Genomic DNA, 26,121 nt, shown 5'->3' on the forward strand with positions numbered 1-26,121 from the left:
ATGTTGACCCTCTGAAGAATGTTGACCCTTGAAACATCGATCTGCATAATGTCGACCCTGGTTTGATGTTGACCCTTAGAAGTCGACTCTGAATGTTGACCCTTAGAAGTCGACTCTGAATGTCGACCCGTGTCTCACTGTCGATCTTCCTTAGGTCTAGATCGTTCTCTACTCTTCCTAAGTCCACATGGAGCTATCGCTATCAGAGTGCTGGAGTCGATATTTGTTGCTATAGGTGGAGCTGGAGGAACTGGATCAATGTGAGAAGAGATGAGGCTGGTCGGTGTGGGATCGACTGGTCGAACTGCAACCTCCGATGTCGATGATTGACTTCCAATAGATAAGGTCTGAGTAGATGGACATCTCTCGGTAGACTGGTTTAAATTTACTGCCAGCACCATACGTATGTCTGATGTATTTGTTGACTGGGAGTTTGTCATAGTCGGCAGATCATTGATGATAGATTGTTTCTTGGACAATGACCGTCCGTGTTCTGTATCTTAAGATTTTGACTGGCAATCAATACTCTTCTGGCATTTCCTAAGATAGTCAGTGAATGCCTCCTGGGACAGATGAGTGCATTCTGAACACTGTAAACCTGGCTTACATACGCGCTGACAATAACAACATAGTTTCTGAGGATCCGCCGGTGAAAAAATGTGGCAACACTTTTTGCAAGCTGGTTGTTTTGCTTGATCCTTGCCCATATCTTAGGCGAAAGAAGTGCCCCAAACTCCTGTAATTTTGAGAAAAATAAAGGCCTAAATATTCTCTCTGAAAAAAATAAAAGCACATCTCCACGGGGAGGCAAAGAGAAAGAGAAATGATGATCGAGGTCAGCCATGCTGCATGAGATTCGTATGCATGACCTGATTGCAAACACAAATGAGGCTAGGACAAATGAAGCTGCAAACTTTGTTCAAGGACGTTTCCACACAAGGGATCGAAATGAGAAGGATGAAATGCATAGAGTGAGATAGGATAAGTTTTAAAATTCTGTAAAATGTTCCTAAATACTTTTTTCACATGCTAGCTTTCAGATTAGAAACATTTTACAGAATATCTTTTCTGACAGATGAACATATAGAATGAAAGTTTATTTCACAGTTTATTTCAGCAGCAAATTTTGGATACATAGTTTTCTGGTGATGTACACTATTTACATGTAATATTGAAATTTAACATGATCAGTCGAAGTTTTGCTGAAGTCAGCTGGACATCCTCAGAGGTTTTCATCGTCTTTGTAACCATTTGTATCGCCTCACATTGTTCGTCTGATGTCCGCTTGTAGCAATATACCGCCCCACTTTGGTGACCTGGAAGTAAATGGATATATCGTTTTTGTTTGTAAAGATTCCTAAGAATGTACTCTAAAATTCAATTTTGAAATACAAATACTGAAATCCTGATATTTTAGGTTAGTTATGTAATTTTCCAAACTTTTCAAAATGTACAGTCCTCATGACAAAGGTAAGCAATTATAAATTAAAATTAAAGGTTGAAGACCACAACATATTTTCTTTTTGAGAAAAATAAAAAAATGTTTTTCGGCAATCCTTTGTAACAAACTGTGTACAATTGGGAATGACTAACTATCTCAACTTATATATATTGTTAATACAGAAAGGTTACAATTTTCAGTTCTTATTGATGTACCTGTTAATTTGCATATACTCTGCTCATCAACATTCACCTGTGGCAAACAACTTCCAATCTTGTCTTGTACATCCTTATCTTGTCAAGGTTCTCCAAACCTGTAGAGAAAATGGCATGTTCTTCACAACTTCATGTTTGTTCCCGAGATGACTGGACTGTGTTATGAAAATGTCGTCATCTTCATCCCGTTGATACTAACCCACGTGGCTGAAACTAACGGAGATATCGGCTGTATCGGGTGTGTGCTGCATGTGGTTGTGTTTGCATAATAGCAAACGAAAGTGCAATGATGAAAAGCACACAATATTAATGTTCGCGTTGTTGTGTTCGAGACACATGTTCCTTAATGGCTATCGAGTATGTGCTATATTTTGGTATATTTTTTCGCCTTTTCTGTCGGTTTATAAGTCAGATAAAACATAACATGCTTACTTTTCAATAATGCCTGCGGGGTATGTTTCATCTTTACTGTGATGATACTCAGCCATCTGGATAGAGTATCAATCAAGAACACCCAGCCACCGAGCCACCACCTACTGTGTGAAGGACATCACACTGTGGATGTGTAACCATTTTCTTCAGCTGAATGAGGATAATGTCTTCAGCTGAATGAGGATAATGTCTTCATCTGAATGAGGATAATGTCTTCATCTGAATGAGGACAATGTCTTCAGCTGAATGAGGATAATGTCTTCTGCTGAATGAGGATAATGTCTTCAGGCGATTGAGGATAATGTCTTCAGCTGAATGAGGATAATGTCTTTAGCTGAATGAGGACAATGTCTTCAGGTGATTGAGGATAATGTCTTCATCTGAATGAGGATAATGTCTTCAGGTGATTGAGGATAATGTCTTCAGCTGAATGAGGATAATGTCTTCAGGTGATTGAGGATAATGTCTTCAGCTGAATGAGGATAATGTCTTCAGCCAAAATGAGGATTATGTCTTTAGGTGATTGATGATTATGTCTTTAGCTGAATAAGGATAATGTCTTCATCTAAATGAGGACAATGTCTTCAGGTGATTGAGGATAATGTCTTCAGCTGAATGAGGATAATGTCTTCAGGTGATTGAGGATAATGTCTTCAGCTGAATGAGGATAATGTCTTCAGGTGATTGAGGATAATGTCTTCAGCTGAATGAGGATAATGTCTTCAGCCAAAATGAGGATTATGTCTTTAGGTGATTGATGATTATGTCTTTAGCTGAATAAGGATAATGTCTTCATCTAAATGAGGACAATGTCTTCAGGTGATTGAGGATAATGTCTTCAGCTGAATGAGGACAATGTCTTCAGCTGATTGAGGACAATGTCTTCAGCTGAATGAGGATAAATTCTTCATCTGAATGAGGATAATGTCTTCAGCTGAATGAGGATAATGTCTTCAGGTGATTGAGGATAATGTCTTCAGGTGATTGAGGATAATGTCTTCATCTGAATGAGGACAATGTCTTCAGCTGAGTGAGGACAATGTCTTCAGCTGAATGAGGATAATGTCTTCATCTGAATGAGGACAATGTCTTCAGCTGAGTGAGGACAATGTCTTCAGGTGATTGAGGATAATGTCTTCAGGTGATTGAGGATAATGTCTTCAGGTGATTGAGGATAATGTCTTCATCTGAATGAGGACAATGTCTTCAGCTGAGTGAGGACAATGTCTTCAGCTGAATGAGGATAATGTCTTCATCTGAATGAGGACAATGTCTTCAGCTGAGTGAGGACAATGTCTTCAGGTGATTGAGGATAATGTCTTCAGGTGATTGAGGACAATGTCTTCAGGTGATTGAGGATAATGTCTTCAGGTGATTGAGGATAATGTCTTCATCTGAATGAGGACAATGTCTTCAGGTGATTGAGGATAATGTCTTCAGCTGAATGAGGATAATGTCTTCATCTGAATGAGGATAATGTCTTCAGGTGATTGAGGATAATGTCTTCAGCTGATTGAGGATAATGTCTTCATCTGAATGAGGATAATGTCTTCAGGTGATTGAGGATAATGTCTTCAGCTGATTGAGGATAATGTCTTCATCTGAATGAGGATAATGTCTTCAGGTGATTGAGGATAATGTCTTCAGCTGAATGAGGATAATGTCTTTAGCTGAATGAGGACAATGTCTTCAGGTGATTGAGGATAATGTCTTCAGGTGATTGAGGATAATGTCTTCTGCTGAATGAGGACAATGTCTTCAGGTGATTGAGGATAATGTCTTCAGCTGAATGAGGATAATGTCTTCATCTGAATGAGGATAATGTCTTCAGGTGATTGAGGATAATGTCTTCAGCTGAATGAGGATAATGTCTTCTGCTGAATGAGGACAATGTCTTCAGGTGATTGAGGATAATGTCTTCATCTGAATGAGGATAATGTCTTCAGGTGATTGAGGATAATGTCTTCAGCTGAATGAGGATAATGTCTTCAGGTGATTGAGGATAATGTCTTCAGCTGAATGAGGATAATGTCTTCAGCCAAAATGAGGATTATGTCTTTAGGTGATTGATGATTATGTCTTTAGCTGAATAAGGATAATGTCTTCATCTAAATGAGGACAATGTCTTCAGGTGATTGAGGATAATGTCTTCAGCTGAATGAGGACAATGTCTTCAGGTGATTGAAGATAATGTCTTCAGCTTAATGAGGATTATGTCTTTAGCTGAGTGAGGACAATGTCTTCAGGTGATTGAAGATAATGTCTTCAGCTTAATGAGGATTATGTCTTTAGCTGAGTGAGGACAATGTCTTCAGGTGATTGAAGATAATGTCTTCAGCTTAATGAGGACAATGTCTTTAGCTGAGTGAGGACAATGTCCTTAGCTGAATGAGGACAATGTCCTTAGCTGAATGAGGATAATGTCTTTAGCTGAATGGGGATTACACACCCACACCCACACACACACACACACACACACCCACCCACACCCACACCCACACACACACCCACACACACACTGTGGCCTTCAAGAAATGTGTATTTTACACAAGAGAACATGGCCTGTCCTGCAAATGTTCAGTCTTTGTACTGGGTGCTTACAAAGATTACTTGCAGTTTGGTCTAAAAGTTGGTCAGATCCACTTATTGGAGCTGGATGATTAATGTGGTAGTTATTTTTTATTACTATTTTGATAGAACAAAAGAGTTTACAATCCTTGAAAACACAATCTCTTGAAGTTGTCATTGCTTACAATGGCTGAAAAAGCCAAATAAGGCACATTCAAATAAGTTAGGTAAAGTGAGGTGAGGTGAAATCCAAGATTATTGCACTTATGTTTGTTTGTTTGTATAACAACGCACTGACCAATTCTCCAGCCACATGAGGGTAGTCTGTAAGTAATCAAGACTGGACCAGACAATACAGTGACATCATTAGCATCGATCCACTCAATAGGGATATGATGACATGCATCAATCAAGTCAGCGAGTCTGACCACCAGACCTGGTTAGTCGCCTCTTACGTCCAGCAGGGGTTGCTAAAGACCTATTCTAACCCCCTACCTTCCCAACTCTGGGCAGACGTTCTACCACTAGATCATGGAGGTGATCTAGACAGATGAAAAGACTTCCAGAATGAATTTTTTTGTACCCATGTATTTTGAAAAAAAGATGGCTAAAAAAGATGTGGCAGGCAGATATAATGAGAATAGCATTTGACACAGTTAAACAATTTCACGTTTCATCATTGGTTGGATTCACTGTTTTAGCTTCATTGGTCCATTAATTTCTGAGGATGTCTGCAGATGCTTCTTAACCCTTTCGCCCCGACTGCCCGATTTATCGTGCAGCATAAACCGTGTCCCAGTACCCGGCTGCCTGAAAAATCGGGCGGCTACTGTCCAAGCCCCACACACGGCTGCCCGATAAATCGGGCGGCACAACCGTGTTTACAAAATCGCTCTTTCTACTTCCTTTCTCGTGTGTAATCTCGTTCTAAATATGGAAACGAGATCTACACGTAATGACACGTCATTCGATGGAATTTCCCAGTCTTTTTGGCGCGAAAATCGCGGATATGTCACCTGTTTTCGCGACAGGTATTTTTCTCGCTTGAATCGTAAATCTAGCGTAATGGCGGCCAACTACGATTCGGATAGCGATCAGATGACTGACAACGACTCTATCGGGAATAATAATGTGTTTGATTTGAATAATTTATGCGAAGGGGAGAGGGAATTTCGCGAATATTTTGGTGAAGATTTTGACGGTTTCGACGAGGTGCCCCCCCCCCCCCCCAACTTTCAAGAATGGGAGTGGCAGAGGGACCACAACGGTGGAGACATGAGGGATTTTGAAGAGGCGACCGGACTCAAGAATATATATTGACACGGTGAGTGAAATATCGTGCTATTGATTTTTTCCAACTGTTTTACAATGATTCTGTGTTTGAACAGATTATCAGTGCGACGAATGAGAATGCAGCCTACAGGTGAACGAGCGATCACAACAACAACAAAGGTGAGTGGCATGACGTATCTCTTTCTTTTTTTTTAAATTTAATTTTCTGATCGCAATCCAAATTGTAGATTGCCGGTTTGTCGTATGTCCTTATATTTCGCTCAATTTGAGTAAAACTTATTTCCATATTCATGTTTGTTTTCTTGTTTTTTACATCTTAATTTAAATTTTAGTAACTGTAAAAATTATTTATTTATTAATTGATGTAATAAAGTACTGGTTTAATTTATTATGCAATTGTAAATAGCAGTGTATTGTAAATATGTTATCACAACTTGTATATTTGCAGAACTTGAATTTACGATCTTTCCGTCCTTTTACAATCTTTCCCTCCTTTCAGATCAATCTGTGATATCTTCTCTGTGATGTCATTCTTATAGTAGCTGTTGTTCAATGTTCAGGTAATGTGATAAATTACTATTTAAAAACTTAAAAACTTCATTTTTTGTTTCAAATCCTGAAAAAGAACAAAATAAATCAAATATTTGTGTTTTTACCTGTGTTAACGAGTTTACCTGCGTTAACAAGTTTACCTGTGTTAACGAGTTTACCTAAGAGGCTGTAAGTGTATCATAAGTAATATGTGACATCAGTATGTAAAACAAAGTCAGTACCAAGAGTTGTAAAATTGTTTATTTGTTTACAGATGTGCATGAAGAGAATTTACCTGTAACACCTGGGATGACCTGTGCTGTCCAAGATGACAAGACCACTGTGTTATGTTTACCTTGTATCTGTGATTTATTTTTGTGATTTTTAATACAATTTGAGCCAAAATTCATTGTCTGTTTTCATTTTTTCAGTGTTTTCAAGTTTTATTTCACTTGTAAACACCTGTAATTAGAAAATAACAAAGGTTAGAGACAATAACAACAAAGAATATTACAGTATACTTAATCCTCTTTACAATGGTATATGAAAAATGTATATTAAAAGCAAGTTTCTGGTAGAAAAAGTGTATCAAAAATGATAGTGTGATTTTCCAATAATACTGCCAGGGAGGCCAGTGTACAGGTTCTACTACACCAAATCAGTACCAGTTTGGAGAGTGCGGTTTTCGTAGGGAGCCTTCAGTACAGATCGAGAGATATCTGCAGGCTGTGATTGGTGGATATTCTGTAAGATTTTTATGGCTTTCAAATGTACATCCATCCAGTTAGTAAAACTGACCATGTTTTTCTATATTTAGTACTGTCTTTTTCAACATGATGACTTATGCTGAATGTGACCACAGCTATTTTCAAGTAGGTGACATTTGGTGCGAAAATGGGGGTGTTGTGTTTAGCTTCCGGTACTCGGAAAAGGAGCTGACTAAGCTAGTCATTTTTATTTTTTTTATTGCTGCTCTAAGGCCAAACTGTGCACACACGTACAGGTAATAGCTGTTGAATGCTTAGTTATTTTTAAAAAAAATATAACGCTACTATAGAAGTCTATGGGAAAACATTTGGTTGTGTGTAACCTGCAGGCCTTGTCAGTGTCAGGGACTGCAGGGTTTCAAGGGACATAACTCTGGGGCAGCCAGGGATGAAAGAGTTAATGAAGGACAAGCAGACCATTACATAAGCTCCTCTTAACTGTCTTGCTGGATAAGACGATCTAGATCAAAATATTTAAATATTTGTCACATGTTATCAACCAGAAACCAGTTCCAGGACAATGCTAGATACCAGCCTTTTATCAGGGATGTGGTTGAATATAATGTGGTTGAAAAACATCAACATTTGTTCAGGTTTTTCTCTGAAAAACATTAAAATGTGATGAAGGGAAGAATGACGGAATCCACACCATTGCATAAAGGTGTTGTACAAGTCTACAAACAGTTGAGTTAATTTGTAGCCAAAGTATCCAACCTGCATTCAGGGACAGAAAAGGATCCAACTCATTCATTGCATACCTCAAACCTGCCCTTGTTGTGGTCCATGACAAACTTGCTCCCACAAAGAAACTGCCATGCTCGAGGTCTCACAGATGCTGGTATGCCCTTCCTACATCGATCTTTAACCTACAGAATAAACCAGGACAGTAAGAATTGTGCTTAACACCCTGGAAGCTTGAAGGACATCTTCCACGCTCACCTTAAAGTTGAATAAAACTCCAAATACATCGCACACAATAATACAATTCAGAACATTCTCCATTTTGTGATGTGACATACAAAAGATCATTTATCGTAAATAGCCTAAATAAGGTACATCATATTTTCACGATATCATTAAATCATCTTTCCCACTGTTACTTCACATAAGTTTTTGACATCTAATTACCAGATGATTACTCAGAGAATTCAATAACAAAAGTATCAAATAAATGATCAGAAAAGTCTGTGCCTTTTCAAAACACCCAGAATTTTTTTTCTGAAATACTGCGAATAACCTTAGAATCATTCTGTATCTTTACCAAATATATAAACATGAATGCTGATGTAAACTTTATGCCAAATTGGATAGTGTTTACAAATTCATGTTTCACGTATGGCTCTAAATCCTCAAACATTTCAGAAACAAGTGACAAATAGTCAGTATCATTGATTCGAATGATCTTTATGAAATCAAAAGAAATATATCTGCTGTGAAAATGATAGCTGTGCTCAGCAAACTATGTGTTTCAAAAAGAAAATTTCAGACTTTACACCGTGGTGAGTTTTCTTCAATTTATGAGAGATCTATATGTCTAATCCTTGCCTAGATGCGCTCCAGTTGTTGAGAACATGCATGGCAAGATTATCATAGTAAGAATAAGGTAATTTAAATAGATACCAGTACAATACTAGCACTGGGACGGTTAACTCGGGTACTCAGGTCGGGTGAGTATTGAGCAGGACTCGGGTACCCACAGGACTACCCGGACCCGTGGTAAGTCACATGATATATTATCTAATGACAAATTATCTGACTTAACTCTAAATTAACTCTATGGTTACACTACAAGTCAGTAACGTTTGCATGTTTTTCTGACTATGCACACATTGTTTCTGAATTTTATGTGTTTGAATAAAGAAAAAACTTCAGTAAACTTCAGTGTATACATGACCAGATTATTTTATACATATTTCTAAATACATTTTGCCAGGGCTATGGTCAAACATTTTTAAATCAGACATTTTGTACCCAACACTTGAGACCTACAGCGGGTACCCAGGTAGGGTCGGGTAACAGGGGAATGGGTACCCGGGTAGTAAATTTGGAATAATACATATGTGGTCAAGGTCACTAGATGTAACATTATGAATCCTGGCTTAGTTTTTAGGATATTTTTAATTAATTCTTAAAAATGCAAAGCATTTTCATATGAGTTGAGTTACTTAGAGTCAGTCATAACTGACTGGAAAAGGTGTTGATTTTAATTGAATTAAACTGAAATTGCATTAAAAAGACATGAATTGTTGGATGATTTGATTGTGTTGACTTTGTCCAAAATGGAGGTCACAACAAAAATTAATGTTGTTGAGACCCTGCGGAAAGACAAATTCAAATTGAAAATACTAAAGTTATTGTGTACACAAGCTTTTCTTACACTTGGTTCACAATGAGTGACCTTGACTTTCAATGTCATCCAATCATAGCTCAGGTATAAAAGAGCAGTTTCTCACACCTGTCAAGAGCATGTGATTGAGAAATCTAATTGTGACCAAACAGCTTTCAATTATCATATTATGGCATATTGGAATATGTACTTAATCATTAGTCAAAATCACAAGTGTCTTGAACCCAAATGCGCAGCATGCATAATTAATTTGGTCTTCCCAGGAACATGCTCAGTCCCTGGAAAGTCTATGTACGCACACCACTTTTATACATATTTGTAACCATTCTGTTGTCACTATTCTCCCTTATTGGGAACGACTGCCTGCTAGGATGTTGAACTTTTCAGGAATATGTTTTGCTTCCATCCGGCAGCTGATGGAGTTTGCCAATGCAAACTATCATGTAGTTTTGATCATTAAGGAACTGGACTTGGTTCCCCCTTGTTTCTGAATGTACGCTACCACCATGGGGTTGTCCATGGCAATAAGAACAGAGTAGCGGAGTGTTAAGAGATTCCCAAGCCTTGAGGGTGTGATAGACTGCCTTCATCTCATGGCAATTGATGTGTAGTTCTTGCTTGTAAACATTCCACAAACCCTGAGTCATGAGTCCAAGTGGCTACCTAACCCAAATCCGAGGTGTCTGTGAAAAGGTGATGTTCGGGCGCAGGGTTGAGAAGGGGGATGCCCTTCATTACATGAGGGGACAGAGACGTCTGACTCATAGTTGGAAATGAGTCCCAATGTAAACAAATGTCCTGCACTAGTATTATCTCTGACTTGGTCAGGTTGACAAGGAAACAAAGATGATTAATTAGTGGAATCAAAAAGATCATGTTTGATGGAGCTGAGATCTGTCATTATCTGACGACAGCTGAACGTCCAAGTTACTGTGAAGGTGGACTAACTGTACGTGGGCAAACCTGCAGTGAACCTGGTGAACAACGGAAGGACCTGGAACTTGTATCATCTCCCATTGACTACAAAGCAGCGATACTTTCACGACCCTTGATGAATAGGTACATGAAGATAAGCGTCCTGCAGGTTGTGGCTGACCAACAAATTCTGATTTCATCTGAAACTTTTTAGGATGAAGTAGAAACCATTTGTTGAGATCTCTGAATTAGATTTTCATCCTGATGTCTGGGGTGGTTTTCTTTGGAGCTAAGAAACTGGTGAGTAGAAACCCTTGCCGTGATTGGCATCCCGTAGTCTCTGAATGGCATTATATTCAAGATATTATCCTGATGGCCACATCGGTTGCCTCTGTATTGGTCCCCTCCACATGGTATCTTTGGCAAGGATGCAAGGAGAGGGTGGTGTTGAAAGTGTAACTTACACCCCTCTGTAACGATGTCTAAAATCCAGCGGTCGGACATGATCTGCTTCCAGTTATCGGTGTATGACAAAAGAGGTTCTCCAACTGGAGGTGTTATGTTGAATGCGGAAGGTGACAATCTGAATTCATAGACAAAGCCAGGTTTACAGGATCGGAAATGACAAAGATTGTCTGGCAGTGTCAGGATGACAGTGGTCAATCCTTCATTGGTTGGCTTCAAAAGAGTCCTTCCCTCATGGAACAAATTTCTTTCTGATGGTATGACATATCACGATTCTATAACTAAACACAAAAGACAGTGATATGTACATACTGACTACACAAAACAGTTATCAACTAAACATTGAGTGACAATTTGACAGGTTCTTGCTATCATATATTGATGCAGTGTATTTGGTTGTGTAGTAATGTTTGAGCTCGTCTTTAAGTTGGTTAAATCTAGCCTGTGTCATAAAGTAATGAATGAATGCTGTTCAATAACAGAAAGAACAGTAAGACTGTTCACCTATTGCTGATGCTGTGTACATGTCGTTGGGTGTGATTTCGTTTGTCTGCCATTCCGTTCCGGTTTGACAGTTGTATGCACCTGATTCATATTTTTTATGTAACCACATGCTGTCCGTGTGCGTGTGTTGACAAACTGCCATGCCTTGCCTATGATGATGAACTAACTGCCATTAATTTGTCTTGAATGACCACGGAGACTTCTTCGACTTCTTTTCAGGTGGTTAGTAGAAAAATTAATATCTATAAATCATGTACTGTGATGCAATGATTATTGCATTTATAATCTATTAAGACAACGTCTTTAGTAATCATAATTTTGATCTGTATTTTATATATTATCCAGTTTTCTAAACCAATCAAAAGAGAGTTCACTTTTCTACACAACCAAAATATGTGTTCAATAGTTTCTTTGAAATCTGAACAGAAGCTACATGAATTGTTGTCTTTGTTTCCCATATTGTGCAATTTATTGTTTTGTTGGTAAAATAAAATGCATCATTTGGTATTGAAACCATTGGAGTTTCTGTTGGTTACACATCTAAAAGGTATTAGGTTGTGGTTAAGCTTATCTTTATCTGTCATCTTAATTTCCAGTAGACTTTCCAATCTATCAAAGTGTTGATTTTTGGCACAATTGTTTTGTGTAATGGTTGAGTAGTAGTGTTGACTCCCCTTGGATGTTTTAAGTCGGTGAAACAAGTTAAAAGGTAGAATACAGTATTCCATTTACTTACTGAAATTGTTTATCCCCATTATACAGCAGTAATGTTTTAGAGTTCAGTATACTCATGTATTTTAGAAAGTGAATTTTTATTTGAAAGGTTGCTTTGAAAGAAAAACACCTGTTTCATCAATAAGGTCATTGCTAAGTTTACCCCTTTTTCTTTTAAATCCTTAGGCAACACTGTTTTTATTTCTTTGTTTATGGATTTCGAACTCATTTCAAAAGTGAGGCAGGCCAATTTAAAAAAAAAGAAAGCCTCTTACATATTTTTTACTTGAATTTTGTCCTAAAAAGTTAGGTAGGTATGAAAAGAAATATCCTGGAGTAACAAAAGTAAAATAACTCAATTTTTCAAGAACATTTTATTATATCCCTTGCACTCAGCTTGTGCACGAATGGCAATATAACAATATTCATGTCATGGGTATAAATGCGCTGAAAGACGCTGCTATTTTGGCAGCATGGGCATCTTTTAACTCTTTCAACACCAGCCAACCAGAAGATTACTGCTGTGACCAAGTTCCCAGAGACTCTTGTGTGATAGATGAAGCCAACATTTATCAAAGAAATTATTTGTTTGTAAAACATCTTTGCTACAACATGTTTGGCCATACACTATTTTAAAGGTCTTATTAATCCTTTTGTTTATAAATATGAGAGTTGTGTGTATTACATTATTTAAATAATTCATTAACAACTTAATAAAGTTTGTTGTTAATAAAGATAATGTAAGCTAAAACATTCATAACGTCCAGATTCGGACCAATGAAGCAAAAATTTAACGATTTTCGGCAAATATAAGATTTAATAAAATCCACTTACCTATTTCTTTTTTATTTTCATTTGTTTACGTAGTCGGAACATTATTTTAAATAGAATTACAAATAATATCTGTCATCACCCATTTCCCGATGATAGTGGCCGTCCGCTCACTAACATGAGGAAAAACCTTAAAATATGGAACTTTATTTATGCATAGTGTTAGGTTACGAGCTGTGACAAAGATTTCTTATGCATATATTTTGGCATTAAAGCATTGTGTCCGAGCCGATAAATCGAGACAACGAAAGCAGAGATGTGATTTGTCTACACGCTGTCGCATGAAAAGATGGAAATAATAGCTTAGATGTCAGTTTGGCAACTTTAAGATATATTTTTGTTGATTTTATTACTTCGTTTAATATATTCAAAGATTTGCTTGAAACGTCTTTATTTTGCTGTTTGACATGTTCCATGAGGACCCGTTGTCGAAGTGTGCCCGAGAATTTTATATTCAATAACTTTGTGGGAAATAGTGTCTAGTGAATAAATTTTTAATCTATAGATAAAAAATGATAAAATCAAATGGAATACTTATTTCAGACATTGTGAAATGTGATAGATTTAATAAATGAATGATATGACAAGTAGGTTAGTAAAAATATAAACTATTTTGACGTGACTTGGTCAGTCTACCCTGCGGTGTGGCTTCTTGACTGGCAAACAGTGTTGAAAGAGTTAAACTGGTCACCATTGCACTTTGCGTTGACAAGCTTTGATGGTACAGTGATCCCTCGCTTCAATGCTACCTTCGGGGTCCAAATAATTGATGAGCATTATAGATGATCAGCGGTTTAACGATGGTTGAGTCGTAGGTGGTAGATGACCAGCAAAACAGTATACATGCTCTGCCTACCTAACACGATCTACTTTGCACGTTTCAGAGTTTCAAAAAAGATTAGAATAGAAGTTATTTATGATTCATAGTGTCTAAAAAAATTGTCGAGTATTAATATGCGCTTTAAAAAAACAACACATCGTACCCTTCAGCGAATTCAGGTGAATAAACAGGTATAACAAACTTGTTCAAAAAAAGTATGACATGATGATTTACCATTTAAAAAGTATTTCCTGCTTTCCAAGGCACTGTTTTATATGCAGAGATTAAGATTACCATGTGTATTTTCTCGTAAACTAAGCCGGAAATAGCAATCAGCTGTGCACACGTTTCCTCCCAATCTACCGGTGATTCAGTTAAAACGTACCCAATGATACAACTTCAAAGAATTTTGATGCAATATGGTCGGAAGAAATTGTATCTGAAATTATTATTTTATCAGGAATAATATATTCCAATATCATGTTTTTTAGTTGCAGCTTCCACCATATGTACTTAAAATTATAAGAACCATAAGCATTGCACTTTGGTACAGGTGGTATGCCGGATATATTTTGACGTATGGAACGATTTTGACCAGTCACCGTAGAGACTTCCCGCGCTACATGTTTCGATTGCGAAAACGTGATGTTGACATTTAATGGTCAAACCGCCTCAAATATGACTTTTAGCGAGTCATGGTACGGCATTTATGATATGTGTATCCATTTTCTTGCAACTAAAGTTTGTTTCAAGGCGTCAATAGCGATAATTTGACCGTGGTTGCTGTAAATAACGGTGAGTTGTGCAATCTACTGATCACTTCGCATTCGATTTCGCTGAAATTATTGTAAACATTATTATAATAATTGAATGAAATTTTGAATATAATTAACAAATATATTGCAAACACCCAGTCCAGATAAACAATGAACAATTTTTTTATTACCAGATATTATAATAATAGGATTAAATAGCGTACTTCAGTTCAGATTTGTTGACTGGTATTTCCGGTGTTACGTGATCGCGGTGATCAGATGTTTTCTGAGATGGGGGAAAACATCGTGTCATTGGAAAAGTTGAGTTTATTAAAAATGTTAGTATATTTTGGGAGCCATGCTTTACCGCACGCTATAACCGAGTTAGCGCTACATCGAAGAGCGCAATAACAAGGGACCACTGTATTAGAGAAGGATCCCAGGGAGAAATATCAGATTGACTTCCCTTTGCTTTAGTTCGCGGAGGAAATGAAATCTTTTTTTGTTTGAACTTTTTTACGAAAAGAACGGCGTTAATAAAAAAATTAAAAAACATTTGGACTTTGAAAGTGCAGCGCATCCGTAAACCAAGAAATAAAAAAGTGTCGCTTTATACAGAACATATTTATTATCTATTTTAATGTTATTGTTATACCAAATTTCCTGTGAAAGAATACCAAAATTGCAATTTTCTTTCACCTTTATGTTTTTAGAAAAATTGCACCACATATCGAGTACATCCTGATAGTATTTCGATATTCGACAGGCAAATAGCATAAGGACACCCACCAAATGAACCTCTCAATAACTATTTACATGCTTTGCGTATCATTATGCTTTGCGTATCATTTATATTCAGTATGAAATGCATAAATGATCTGATGCAAAATATCAAAACTTTCAGTAGTGGATTTACCTCAAATAGAAGTTACTGCGAGTTAAAAAAGTATTGGCCAAATTTCTTGGCACACAACTACCAGAAACGGCTATTGTTGACTTGAGGTGCTTCCCAATGAGCGGCATGCAGTCTGATATTTTCTTTACATTTTTATTTTTTTCACTGATCATAAATTTTGGTTAGATGATGAAAAGGGAGCACTCAAGTTCTTAAATCTCTAAAAATTAGCAACTTTCTGTACAATTAACTTACAAACAAAAACAATCTGGATTGTTACAGATATCATCATGGCAACTGCGGTAAACAAACAACTCCACATACATCGTGATCCTGTAATACTATTCCAATCCTGTAATCAAGTTAATTTTTGAGAATTATTTACAAAGATGTAAATTCAAATGCAAAAGAAATTATATTTATTTACCATTGCATCATCTTTACCTGTTTAGTATTTACTGACCTGGATAGCTCATGTTTTAAATTTTCTCATGATTGCCGCAGGTGCATAACATCAAATCTTATAGTAAAAATCTGAAATTGGAATGGAATCTGCGCTTGCTGATTTTCAAATTATTTTCTGACAAGCGGCAATAGTGGGGAGGGATATAAAACATATTGATATGACATAATAATAACAACATAGTTTTGTTATTGGTCTATCATTGCAAGAAGGACAATTTGGAAGAATAAGGAAAACTTTTTCTGAAGCCAAGTACTTTTGGGTCCAAAATAGCTACCTTCTGACTGGGTTTTGTGGAACAAAGGGATCAAAAATATTTCTCATCAGTCAGATTCCTTTTCACATTTTATAATGAGTACAGTACATGACTGCAGATAAGCCGACCCCGTAGATAAGCCAAGGTATTAAACTTGACCCATGAAATTTGAAAGATTATGATATGACCCGTAGATAAGCCAAACCAGGAAGTATATTTTTTAGCTAATCTAACAGGTGTATGGCTCATCTTTTGTCCCAAAAGCAGAGAGAGAAAAATAATGGAAAAATGTTGACGAATCAGAAATGAGAGCTTTTAAAGTCCAAATTGTTTCCATGGAAATCAATAAAAATAAAAATGCCCAAAATCAAACAATAGTTATCATTGTTAATAATTCTAAGAATACAACCTCTATTACATCTTTGCCATAAATCCTGTGTTTTGGCTTCAGTCACACTAGCTAAAAGATTTTCAACAGACGTCCTCTTCACTCACATGCGTAACGGAGGGAAACCTCACTTCTTTCCAACATCTAACCACTAGAGGTAGATGAATTGGGGAGGTGGGTGGGAGTATTCCTGATGTAAAAGAGGTCATACTCTTAGAATTACTAACAGTGACAACAATTGTTCGATAATTCTACAAATCCTCCACCTCTATTACATCTTTGCCAGAATATACCAGGGGGACCTGGCAGGATCTGCCTCCAGTAACTCCCTGACAGTAATCCTGTTCTTGAAACCATTTAATCACGGATTCTAATCCTAACCCGAGAAAATTTCCTCTGAAAATGACTTAAAAATCAGAATGCATCAAGAATCAGTCAATCATGTGATACCTTCACTAAATGGATTGGTGACACTATTTCCGGTTCTGACATCACTTCTGGTGTTGACGTCACTTCCCTTTTATTGGATAATGACGTCTCTTATGGTCTATTTCTACCAAAAGACATCATTTCCTGATTAGATGGATCTTGTACTGCTATTTCCGGATCTGATGCCACTTCCGGTTCTATCTCTTCCAGCTCTGACGTCACTTCCAGTCATCTGAACCTAGTTCTTGAAGCAGTTGATACTCAAGGTGTTCCTAATCCATCCTACACCTAATAGACAGGATAATTAAGGGTGTACTCTGATGCTGCCAGTGTCAGATCCTGCCTCTCCCTCCCCCCTTTTTTTTTATCCATAGAAGAAAGTAATGATAGTTTGCGCTGCGACAATGAACCCAAGGGAATATGAGCCCTCTAGGTCCGGCTGTATGTCACACAAGCTGGTGAAGGTGTTTTGTGAGGCAAAATAACAGCTAGACACTTGTTCCATGAAGCAAGACTCGTGGCTAGGGCTCTGATTCCATGGACCCCAAGACGGGGAGTAGAATTCTGTGCCTGCTTATAACTCGCTGCAGCGGTAGACTTAAGCCAGCCCTTTACCGCAGCCTTGATGATGTCCTTGTTGGAATGAGGCTTGCAGGATATGAAAATCTCCTTCAATCGCATCTATGTTAGTCTGTAGCCGAGAGGTAGAATTTGAGACCTCTGATGGGATAGAGAAGTCTGTCTGGGTGATCCACTGTCGGCCCCAAAGCAGGAATGGTATAGTGTCTATGGCCCAACGGGCCAATGGTGGTAGACTGATCTTTGGCTACAAAATCTGGGAGCGATCTTAGAGTAATTGCGGTCCAATGTTGATCATGGGTGAGACTAGAATAGTCCAGAGCATGGATTTCTGAAACTCTTTCTGCTGTCACCATGGCTAGGAGGAAGGAGGCTTTCCTGGATTTTTGGAGTAAGGTGGCCTTAGCCAGGGGCTTGTTAGGTTCTGTTAAGAGTGCCAATAACACAACAGATAGATTCCACATGGGGAAGATACAAGGTGTGCGAACATCTAGTAGAAAGGATATCATTATTCTGTTTAGAATAGGATGGTTTTCAAATGAGAGTCAGTCATGTTGAAGAGCAGACTGAAGTGCCGATCTGTCACCTTCTATCGTCTCATGTCTGAACCTATTGTCCTGACGTAGTAGAAAGTCTGCTACTATAGGGATGGAGATTGTATTAATTATAATCCCTTGTCGTCTTCTCCACTGGATGAACTTGTCCCATCTATTGTCATATAAAAGTGAGTATGAAGGTCTCCATGATCTTGCCACAGCTCCCGAGGCAGGTCCAGAGTACCCGGATGTCTGCATCTTTTGCGTGATAACTTTCAGAAGGTTAGATGTAGGCTGGGCAGGTTGTCGTAGAAACTGTTTGACCTGGGCTGTCTTAACAGATCTCGACGGAGAGGTAACTGGAGAGGCTCCTCCATTAATAGACTTAATAATCTGGGGAACCATGCTCTGTTGGGCCAGATTGATGCTATCAAGATTATCATGCAATCTGTCTCCTCCACCTTGTGGATGACCTTATCTAGGAGAGACCATGATGGGAATGTGTATGCAAATAGACCCATCCAATCGCTCAATAGCGCATCAATATGGTAAGCCATTGGATTGGGAACTGGACTGACATTAACTGGAAGTGGATGGTTTAGACCTAGGGATATAAGGTCCATGCTGTTGCCACTAATCTCCCCTGGCGGGAAAGGCTGTCAGCAAAGATGTTCAGCTTCCTGGAAATATGTCTTGCTTCAATCCAGCAACTGATGGAGTTTGTCAATCGTGTCGTCTCCATCATCAAAGAACTGGATCTGGTCCCTCCTTGTTTCTGAATGTATGCCACTACTGTGGTATAGTCCGTGGCTATGAGGATGGAGAGACATATTTTCCATGCCAGGATGGCATAATATATGGCCTGTATTTCCCTGCAGTTGACATGTAGGATCCTCTCTCTGGTGTTCCAAGATCCTTTTACAGTGAGATCGTCCATATGGGCTCCCCATCTCAAATCTCACGCATCTGTAAATAGATGGTGTTCGGGCATTGGAGAAGTCAGAGGAATGCCGGTCATCACATGCTCTCTGTGAGTCAAACAATGCAGGTCATAGCATGCTCTGGTGTAACTGAGCTTCTTCTTGGTCTGCTGCCAGGAAATCATCCAGGTACCCATGCATTCGTAATAGCTGGAGGTGGGCAAACCTGATGACTGGCGCTGTAATCCTGGTAAACAGCCAAGGGGCTATTGATATCCCGAATGGTAAGACCTGGAACTCGTAGCGTTGACCATTGATTGCAGGTACTTCCTTGACGAGGGGTGTATCGACATGTGAAGATAGGCGTCTTGTAGGTCGAGGCTGATGACCACAGTTCCATCTGGAACTTTGGAGGAGTTACCAGGAATGATTTGTTGAGGAGTCTATTATCATCCTCATGTCTGGCGATTCTTCTTCGGAAATACCGGGGAGTAAAAACCTTTGTCCTTGTTAATCTCAGATAGTTTCTGAATGGCTCGTATCTTTAATAGCTTCCTGAAGGACAGATCTGCTGCCGCTAGCTTGGTCTCGACTAGATGAAATCTGTGGCCAGACATGCCAGGATGAGATGCCTCTTGAAATGCAGTTTGTATCCATGAGCCACGATGTCTAGGATCCAGTGGTCGGGCGTAATCTGCATCCAATTTTCGGATTGGCCCCGGAGTCTGCATTATGTTGAAAGACGGTTGGCGTAAATAGCAGTCCATAGACATAACCAGGTCGAAAGGGACTATAACTGCGGAATGGGTAGCAAGGAAGTCAGAATCTGCGTTCACCTCTGCCCCTGGACCTTCTCCAGCGATAGGATCCTCGGTTTTTTTAGTCAGGCTGATGAAAAAATTATGAGAAGACTGTTGTCTGTAGACCCCCGACTCGGTTGGAAATGAATCCTCCCGGAGGAGAAAAACATGGATAGGAAGATCCATGTGCCTTTACAGCTAGGTTGATAGTTGACACCTGGAATCGTTCAGTTGTGTCTTGTCTGACCTCGTCTATGACACGTCCCAATTTGCCGTTGAACATCTTGGGAGCAGATATCGGTTGTGACATCAACCTCTTGGTATGGTTAGAAACAGCTCTTGAGCAAATATGTGCTAGTACGTTGTTGATGCTGAACACAGAGTAGCTGTGAAGAAATCCAGACTTGGGTGGAGAGTAGGTCTTCCTTCATTCTGACTATGGTGTCTTGCAGGCTGTGGATGAGTCCGACCTGATCTGTCCTTATAGTCCTCAGAGTCTCTCCGGGTATATGATGTCTGCAACGGTGAAATGATGTGCCTGATTTCGGCGACAAACCAGTTAATATATGTGCCAATGTCCATTGAATGTCTGGACGCCATTGACAGGTCTTTAATCCGGGAGGCAGGTGATGTGACTTTAGTATTAGCATTGCGTACTAGCTTCATAAAGACCTCATCCAAAACTTGATGGTCCAGAAGTGGAGAAGCATGGGTTTGATACAACTTCCGCTTCATGTAGGTAAGGGTAGCCAGTCATCATGTCTGAGCTTGAGTAGACTTTGAGAAGCCTGATGTACCACCTTGCCTAAATAACTCGGCCACGCCAATGTCTGGTGGATTTGTTGAAATGATGTAGGAGCATGACATCATCCGTAGGTTGTGAATTTTCTGTCATTGGAGCACAGGCATAAGCTGATATAACTCCTCAATGAGTTCCACAAAGCTGTATAATCACGCTGGGTTGAATTGTACATTACAACTATAACAATAGGTGTTGACTCTAGCACACACTGGAAAGAAGTGAGGTTTCCCGCCATTACGCACGTCATAGCTTGGGTTGCTATAGTGATATTCGGGAACAATTAATTGTGTGTAATTGACAGTGAAGAGGACGTCTCTTGAAAATCTGAAAATTTAGTTTGTGTGACTGAAGCCAAAATACAGGATTTATGGCAAAGCTGTAATAGAGGTAGAGGATTCGCAAGAATGATCTGTAAATAGAAAAAATAACCACTTCAGGATCTGGTTGATATATCTGACAAGGTTTTTAATATTTATGCTCTGGAAACAAAACAATTACAGAGTGACGGATGGACTGACGGACAAACAGATGGACAGACAGATGAGGCATCGACTTTAATTGTACATAAAAATACAAAAGGAACGACGGTTTCCATGTACTTTTCTCCAACAGAACAGAACTGCAAGAATTGGCAATGTACATGTGCGATGTCCTTTTTTCAATAGATAACATTCTCTGATAAATATAAGGTTACCTCACCAACTTATGTGCTATCCAGGTTTTTGTGGTACAAATTTATCATGTATTGTTCCAAAAAAACAATATTTGTATTACAGTTATATGTTAGCATTGTTCTGTTTGGCAATCAAACACTTCATACACAAGAACAATGTCAATATAATTTTTGTATGTATGTTTGTTTATCAATATGAATCGTATCCCTTAACGTTCAACGAAGCATCAAATGGTGATCCTTATATCAACTAAAGTTCAAACAAAAGATACTGAGAAACTTCCATGTCCATGTTGATACATCTACTTCGGTGTCTGTGTCATGGGACCTTACAAAGTCAAACAGATTTTAATAATACGCTAATTATATTGTCAACGTCACATTATCATTTAATCTCAGAGATGATTACTGACATCATGTAGTGATATGTGTTTATTCTGAATGTGACAGGCGCAATATTTCCAAATTTACCAGCAGACTACCCCTGTCTGTAACATGGCATCCTTTGGACTTACTGAAACACTGCTGTCGTATTTCGTGTTCTTCATTTTAGTGTTTCTTTCATCATATTTAACTGAAAATGACAAATAAAATACTCATTAAGAAGATTGTCAACTGTCGCCAAGATATATATATAAAGGCAATGTAATCCTCACTATAAAGAATAGCAACAATGTCTTACTGAGGTTGGTCAAAGTGAGCCATGATTTTCGTACGTCTGTATGTATTATGACTCAAGATCTGTACATTTGTATGGCAAAAATATTCACTTGAAATTGGAACTGATGAATAATGATAAGTTGTATACTCCAAATTTCATAATATGACATTTTAGACTGACCATATTGGCGAACATTCTCATTTCTGCAATTGACATGATGACCTAAAAAATTAAATATTTATTCTGTCTAATGTCAATAAATTTACTGAAATGGTTCATAATTTACCATTGCGCTGTTGTTTGCAAATAAAAACATGTGAATATATACTCAGTTTAAATTAATATATCAGAGAAACGATTATTGAAATCAGTTTGCACAAATGTAATGATTCAAACAATTCCTGATGTGAAACTCATTCCACCTCCTGTAACGTAAGTTAGATTAATAAAATTTACAAATTTTAAGTTCAATTTTGGCTTAATCTTAATATGTCAAGGAATTGTAAATTGTACAATAGATTGTATATTCATAATACTTATACTATCTCACTCTATGCATTTCATCCTTCTTCTTTCAATCCCTTGTGTGGAAATGTCCTTGAACAAAGTTTCCAGCTTTTCAGCTTCATTTGCCTAAACACCCCAGCATCACCATGGCAACTGTCCCAGCAATTAGGTCATGCACCCGAATCTCATGCATCATGCTGACCTCAATCTGACCTCTGTCTCATCATTCTCTTCTTGGAGCTGACAGGCTAGAGTTACTGTAATGCGGGGATGGATGTGGGGATAGATCGTGTGAGAAAGGAGAAGTATTATAAATATACAATTTATTGTAAAATTGACAAATTTTAAAACTTATCCTAATGTATAGATTAGTCAACGACAATGAGATATATTTTTCCATATTATTAGGAATGCATGTTAAGCTGCCGGTCTTTGAGATGGCTTGCATAATGAGATGAGAACCATATCCTCTAAGGTTGTAAAACACAACGGGGATGGGTATTGTTTGCGATTTCATTTTTAGTTTCAAGTTACACTCGTTATGCGCGGCTCCCCGATAATTACCCGTGACGTGGCAATGATCTCTTACGGAATCCCCATTGAGGGGTTTATTACAAACATGACAAATCGCTGACTTCTTATAGGCCCTCCAATCATCCCTCGTCATACACATGGGTTAGTATCGTAAGACGATTCATGGCTGGCAGGCACGTGTACCGGATCCATGAAGATATCTCAAGCTCGCCATACGAGGTGACTATGCCTGTAAGAGACCAACGAGATCAGTTGGTCAAGTTCGCTGATAGGGTTGGTGCAGGTCATCGTATCCCAAGACATAGACGGATGCTCGTGATGACAATCACTGGATTATCTGATCTAGACAACGGAATGCAGCGAAGGCCTTGTCCAAGTTAGCGTATAGAAGTCTGATGCACGATGAGAGAGAGGTCTATTGATTCCATGGAGGAATGACGATCTTATGACTGAGGACGATCCGTCGTTCATCTGTTTTATATAACAAAAGTTATATCTTGCATAACATCTTCTCAGTAAAGTACTTGCTCATACTTAAGGGGTTGTGCCCCGTCCGGGAATCGAACCCACACTGCCTGAGTAAGGGACCTAATCGCGATCACACAAAGTCAGCGATCTAACCCACTCAGCCACTGAGGCTTCCTGCAGGTAAAGTCGTACTAGCGGATGAGTTCTTGATCGGACAATGTGTCGATGTATTGATTTATCCATGTGTAGACATATCGATGTATCAATGTGTTGATGCATCGATGTGTATTGTAGAGTGGAGATCCCTTGGTATTGATCTGTAGGAGAGGAGAAACTGTTGATCCTCCGAGGTACGATCTGACGGACTGTCCATCCAATATCAGTGTCTTGTCGATAATGGTGAAGTATGTCGATAATGGTGAAGTAAGGTGATCTGTCGATCTGTCGACCCCTCGGTCGTCTATGATCCAACGAAGGATGACGGTCCTGTCGATCCTCCGAGGTACGATCTGGTGAACTGTCGACATGGAAGTCCATGTGTCGATGCATCGATGTGTAAAGTCGAGTGGAGATCCCTAGGGTATCAATCTGTAGAGAAGGTGAAACTGTCGATCCTCCGAGGTACGATTTGGCGAAATGCCCACCCAAAAACAGCGTTTTGTCGATAATGGTGAAGTATGGAGATCTGTCGATCCCTTGATCACTTGGTCGTTATGATCCAGCGAAGGATGACGATCCTGTGAGTGAAGATCAATCATTAGTTGGCTATCACTTCCTCGACGAAGATTGTAGTGTTTTTGGTCAGGAGGGTTGTCGCCATTAGAAAGTCGGAGAGGTGTAGCTGTATCCTCAGAGCGCTGCAGAAGCGATGACCCGAGTAACAAGCATGTGGGGGGAAGAGGCAAGGGCCGTAATCCAACACGATGAAGTGGCCATTTAAATGCGGGACAACTGTAGAAGCCAGGGAGCGGGCACGTGCACAGGGGTGTGGTCCGCATAGAGGCGGGAATCACAGCAGTCAAACGAGACGGAAAGCGATCCTCCTCTACTGATAGCGATGTAACCATCGCCAAATTGACTATAATATTTTGTTAAGCAAGAAAACGAAGGTACAGCCACAGGGGATAAAACGATTCGACGATTCTTGGCTGGCAGGCACATGTACCGGATCCATGAAGATATCTCAAGCTCGCCATACGAGGTGACTGTGCCTGTAAGAGACCAACGAGACCAGTTGGTCAAGTTCGCTGATAGGGTTGGTGCAGGTCATCGTATCCCAAGACATAGACGGATGCTCGTGATGACAATCATTGGATTATCTGATCTAGACAACGGAATGCAGAGATGAGACAGGGGTCTATTGATTTCGTGGAAGAATGACGATCTTATGACTGTTTTATATAACAAAAGTTATATCTGGCATCTGTAACCATCGCCAAATTGACTATAATATTTTGTTAAGCAAGAAAACGAAGGTACAGCCACAGGGGATAAAACAATCGTTTGGGTTTCAAAGCGGAGGAAAAACAACATGCACGAAAACCGTAAACAACGCCTTGAACCAACGAACAGTCGCCTTTATCGAACATGAAGCTGAGAAAGTTGAGATCCAATTCTGGCAAGGTGGTACACAGTAGACATCGTTATTAATACCCCTCTCTCTTCGTGGTAATGGTAAACTTTAATAGTGAGGTCTTGTATTTAAATTTTATATATATAAAAAAAATATATATAAAAATATCTCTGTTCAAGAATAATGTCCGAACACCATAGCGATAGAATTGAGAATGAGGGTGCTGGATATATCAGGTGATCAGGTCGCTGGGGTCGTGTTGAACGGGATTTTAGTGGTGCGTGAACCATGATCACAATGGTGATTTGGTGATGTGTGTGATGTATTTGGGTGAGTGGTGTTTTTGAAGCTGGAAACTTTGGAAACACCAAGATCGAGGAATTAGAGGAAATGCATAGTGTGAGATAGGATAAGTTTAAAAATTCAGGATATTGTTGTTGTAGTAATGTGTATTTTTCTATCGGGAATAGACATGATAAATACTGGTCATTTGTTCCACTGAGATACCATGCCATAGTTAAACATGAATACCCCACTCAGACATTGTATACCGACTCTGAGCCGACCAGTCTTTGTTTTAGCCCCATAATGCAGAGCGCCAGACAGGGTAACAACAAGTTCCATCTTTTAGCATCTTTTGGTATGATGCTTCCGGGGATCGACCTCTCGACCTCCCGCTCTACAGGCAGGCGATCAACAACTAGAACATGGAGGCGGTCAGAAGAGAGATGAATGGCGGAAAATGTACTATTATGCCATAAGCTCACAAGAGACTTTGGTTCAAATAAGATGAAAAGGAGACAAAGTAAACACTGGACTTTGAAACAATTTACACTTACCTTTTTGAACCTTTTGCTCATCCACTTTTCCCAGTTTTCAAACATGTCAAGCCACTTAATTTCTCTCTTTCGGAGAATCTCAGGAGGCAGGCGATGAACACTGCAAAGTACAATCAAAAGTTAGGGAAAGGGATTGCATGGAACTTCATAAACATGATAAATAAGGCAAAATTACTTGCATGAAGTTAGACCAATTGCCT

General features: G+C 38.9%; 1 protein-coding gene across 2 annotated transcripts in view; it reads right to left on the bottom strand.

Moving 5' to 3' along the window:
• LOC124147154 (TBC1 domain family member 10B-like) overlaps nucleotides 1–26,121 on the bottom strand; it is a 120,628-nt gene that overhangs the window by 77,630 nt on the left and 16,877 nt on the right. The window contains exons 2-3 of one of the 2 annotated variants that reach the window (XM_046517763.2): nucleotides 25,922–26,021; nucleotides 8,006–8,113 (exon numbers count right to left, since the gene is read on the bottom strand). In XM_046517763.2, the coding sequence (XP_046373719.1) occupies nucleotides 8,006–8,113; nucleotides 25,922–26,021 (208 nt within the window). The remainder of the gene's footprint in view (nucleotides 1–8,005; nucleotides 8,114–25,921; nucleotides 26,022–26,121) is intronic. The other variant, XM_046517764.2, reaches the window with a different exon arrangement.

Source organism: Haliotis rufescens, unplaced genomic scaffold, assembly GCF_023055435.1.
Source record: "Haliotis rufescens isolate VD_foot unplaced genomic scaffold, xgHalRufe1.0.p SCAF_15, whole genome shotgun sequence".
NCBI lineage: Eukaryota > Metazoa > Mollusca > Gastropoda > Lepetellida > Haliotidae > Haliotis > Haliotis rufescens.